General features: G+C 32.7%; 1 protein-coding gene across 1 annotated transcript in view; it reads left to right on the top strand.

The window, feature by feature from the left end:
• LOC105620357 (ubiquinone biosynthesis monooxygenase COQ6) overlaps positions 1-1,298 on the top strand; it is a 3,890-nt gene extending 2,592 nt beyond the window's left edge. Inside the window, exons 4-6 of the mRNA XM_012201857.1 lie at positions 462-775; positions 886-1,168; positions 1,260-1,298. Coding sequence (XP_012057247.1) covers positions 462-775; positions 886-1,168; positions 1,260-1,298 — 636 coding nt within the window. The remainder of the gene's footprint in view (positions 1-461; positions 776-885; positions 1,169-1,259) is intronic.
• The last annotated feature ends 3,047 nt before the right edge of the window (positions 1,299-4,345 follow it).

A 4,345-nucleotide genomic window follows, 5' to 3' on the forward strand; every position in this document is an offset into this window, starting at 1 on the left:
GTGTGTGTGTCGTCGTCGTCGTCGTCGTCGTCGTCGTCGTCGTCGTCGTCGTCGTCGTCGTCGTCGTCGTCGTCGTCGTCGTCGTCGTCGTCGTCGTCGTCGTCGTCGTCGTCGTCGTCGTCGTCGTCGTCGTCGTCGTCGTCGTCGTCGTCGTCGTCGTCGTCGTGTCGTGTGTGTGTGTGTGTGTGTGTGTGTGTGTGTGTGTGTGTGTGTGTGTGTGTGTGTGTGTGTGTATGATTGTAACTATTGCTTCATCACTCATTGCATCTTTGTTTTAATCCTGGTTTTTTATTGCTGGTAAACTTTGTAACAGCAGTTTTGTTGATACCATTTGCAAGCTACTATAATCTATTGTATCTTATGTCTATTACTCTGTTAACATAGTCTTTTTATAGAGCTTTGCAATAAAGTAAATTAATTAATTAAATTAATTATTTCTACATATTATTGTTCTCTAATAGCTGACAGATTCTCTCAGTTCACTCGTATGGTCCGTCACGAAAGAGAAAGCAAAGGAATTATTGAAAATCTCGGAGGAAGAATTTGTCGACAGAATAAATGAGGCGCTGTGGCGAACTTATCCGAAGAGTAGTATCGTCGAAAGTGGGATGCAAGGATTCCACTGGTTACTTACAAGACTTGCCTTAAAGACCAATGCATTATTCAAGCAAATGCCACCCTCCGTGGAAGCAATTGTCGAGGGATCGCGGGCAGCATTTCCCTTAGGTTTTGGTCATGCCTCATCTTATGCTCAGTCAGGCGCGGTGTTGATCGGGTAAGAAAATTTTGTCCAACTGCGTAATTTGTCTTCAAACTAAAATTTGTATATTGAGATTTTAATTATGTATAGTTTATTTTTTTTAATATTCTACGCGTATTTTAAAGGGATGCTGCACATCGAGTTCATCCTTTGGCAGGTCAAGGTGTAAATCTAGGTTTCGGCGACGTGGTAGATCTGACGCAAATCCTCGCCGAGGCCAACGTGAACGGCAGTCATCTCAATGATATGTTCTATTTGCGGACATACGAGATGCTGAGGCAACGTCACAATATACCGATGATGCTCGCCATCGATGGACTTCATCGGTTCTATCAACACACCGCGGCACCCATTGTTCTTAGTAGAAGTCTGGGCTTGCAATTAATAGATGCTCTCCCGCCAATTAAGGTAAAGAGAATGTCGCACTGATATACTTTTTTTTTTTGAAGAAAAAATATTTCTCGTTCGATATTAATCAAAATGCGATTTTCCTTTTTAGAAACTTTTAATGCAACAGGCTGCAGGAAATATGTTTTAAAAAATATGCTGATCGTACTGAAGAATGTACAGAATGTAAATAATGTAAAGAATGGTTAATTTACTTTCTGTATTATACATATATATCGTCAAAACCAGAAGTGGCAAATAGGGTAAGGTTAACGCGATGTTTTGAAGCATTTTTTAATTGGTCAATTTGTAAAATTCTTTCTTCTAATTGGACTATCAAAACATTTGTAGCGAGACTTTGACCATAGTTCCAGATCTGTAATTAGTTTATGGACGCTCTGAGATAATTATATTAAATTTTTCTTAATTTTAGATTTTCTGGCAATCTCTACATGTATCTCCTTTTTTTCCTTTAGAAGAAACATATTTGTGTATTCCATTTCCTCTAAAACATATTTAAGTTTCCTGTTAACATATTTGTACGCATATACAGGATTTTCCAAGGAAATTCTGTAAAAAAAGAGAATACTAGAAAACGGTGAAACACGATGATGCTCCATAAAAAGTTATCTTTTGCATGAGTGCTGATTAACTTCTCCTAGGTGTGCGAGGACGGAAGATGTGATGAAAATTTTAAATATCATTAAAAGCCGTATTTGGAACCTTATTTGAAAAGCTTTTTAATGGCGATCAAGATGCTAACAAATTTTAAATCTCTACTAATAATTCAAAATAACAGCTAAAAGTGAAAATTTCATATATTTAGCATTACTTGATATTATCCACGATCATCTCTCTCGTCTTCACGCACCTGTGAGTGATGGTTAATAAGCATACATAAAAGTAATTTTTTTGGAATATCGAAACGTATTTCGAAATTTTCCAACATCTTTACTTTATAAAAATTATTACAGGGTTTCTACATTCTTTTTGGGAAACTGTATATTTCTTCTTCTTCTTCTTCTTCTTCTTCTTCTTCTTCTTCTTCTTCTAGCCGGTCATTTCCAATTTTACTTGTAGAAATCGAAATCTTCAAAGAAACTATATATTTGTACATTTTATTGTTGCCTCTATGATAAAATTCTTAGTTGTTTTGTTAATATGGAGACAAACTATGCCAATAATAGGATTAACTGAAATACAGAAAACGATGTGTAATTATGTGCAATTGTATACATTATATATGTAATTATACATTATTATTTTATTATTCTTATTGTATTTATATATGAAATGACATTTTGTAATACGTTCTTTAAATTAATTTTCAATAAAACTTAAAGTGCGTTCCGAATTTCGCATGAAACGCGTAGACTGCACAGAAAGTCATTCCAAATTAGTTATTGCGCGCTTCGAAAGTGTTTCGAAAGTGTTACTAATTCCCCATATTGTATTAATCGTACTGAATTCTTATGCATGATCTACAATGGGCAGTAACAGTAGTTGATTAAGGAATAGGCGTAGAAATCAATCATCATAGGCAATTATTTTTCTCATATTCAACTATGATTAGTCGATTTTTACGCCTACTCTCTTAATCCATTACTGCTACTGCCCATTGTAGACCATGCATTAGTATTCCTCCCAGCGCTACTTCTCTTTTGACTTGAGGTTGATGTATATGCGTTCATGCGCTTCATGTGTAATTCAGAACGAATTCGTAATACTGTGATTTTTAAATGGATCGGGAATCTTTCTAAGAATTCTTATATTAGGTGTAGTAAAAAGAAATCCATTATTTTTGCATGAAATTGAATGGAAAAATAATGGATTTCTTTTTACTACACCTAATAAAAAGAAAAACAAATATTATATTATGAGAGAAAGAATAACTTGAAGCCTTGAAAGTTGTTTATTTTATATTATAATTAATTAATTTTATCTTAATAAATTACGAGTTTTTAAATTTAAAATTAAAAGTCAATCTTTTCAAAGTCTAATGTTATGTTTCGTTATTATATTAAATATTTTTAACTAAAAATTAAAAATGTGTTATAAAATAATATAATATTATATATATATAATATATTATTATATTATTGTATAATATTGTAATGTAATAATATAATTTGTAAAAATATTTTTAATTCTTAATACAATATTTTTATAATTTGCAATGTTTGAGTGATATTTCAACATAATAATAAAATTATAAAAAAATTATAGATTATTCTAAATCATATTTACGATAAATCATATTTACGATAAAAATTATAGATTATTCTAAATCATATTAACGATAAATTTGGAGACAATTTATTACCTTATTATTTATGTTTTGTATTCTTAAATCACTCCTTAAAAGTTAAAAAATATATATTTGTATCTTTCTGTATTTTTGTAACTAATCAATGAATCGCAATCGTTTGAACCATTTTTAACATTACCAATGCAGTCTACTCAGCCCACAGCTTGCATAGGAAACCGTTCTGAATTTACAAGCGCTTCATGAATGTTATACGCGCATTGAAAAAATGGAACGATTTCGAAGCATTGCACATCAGTATGCATTTCAATATTGCACGCGCTTTGTACATAAATCGGAACGCACTCCCTGTGTGAAACGGAATGCATCTTGTGCACCTCTAGGGTATGATCAGACGATGTTGCAAACGCTTTGAAGCGTTTTTTAATTGATCAGTTCGTAAAATTCTTTATTCTAATTCTTTGTTCCATCAAACATTTCAAATCATTTTTAACGAGACCACATGGGATTGCATTCCGTTTCTCTTCATGCACACTCGTTGCATGCATGATTCAACCTACCGTCAATTGAATGACTCCGCCTCTTCCGGTGCATGAGACCGCATGAACTGCTTCACCTCTTGAGCTGAGGCAATTCATGCAACTTATGCATTCATATTTTAGCGCGAAACTGAAATCATGGGTGGTTTGGCTGGGGCGAGTGTATTCAAAATCACATAAGAGTTAAAGATACGTAGGGTGCTCAGAATACCCAAAAATTTTTTTAATTTAACATTTCATATATACATATATTATATAATATATATATATATATATATATATATATGGTATAATACTCTGTATTACGTAAAATTAATGTCGTATACTGTATATTATGTAAATTTAAGTTAAGTTACTAGGTTATTAACTAAGCAATATTAGATATTTGGTAGT

This window comes from Atta cephalotes, assembly GCF_000143395.1.
Source record: "Atta cephalotes unplaced genomic scaffold scaffold00025, whole genome shotgun sequence".
Taxonomy (NCBI): domain Eukaryota; kingdom Metazoa; phylum Arthropoda; class Insecta; order Hymenoptera; family Formicidae; genus Atta; species Atta cephalotes.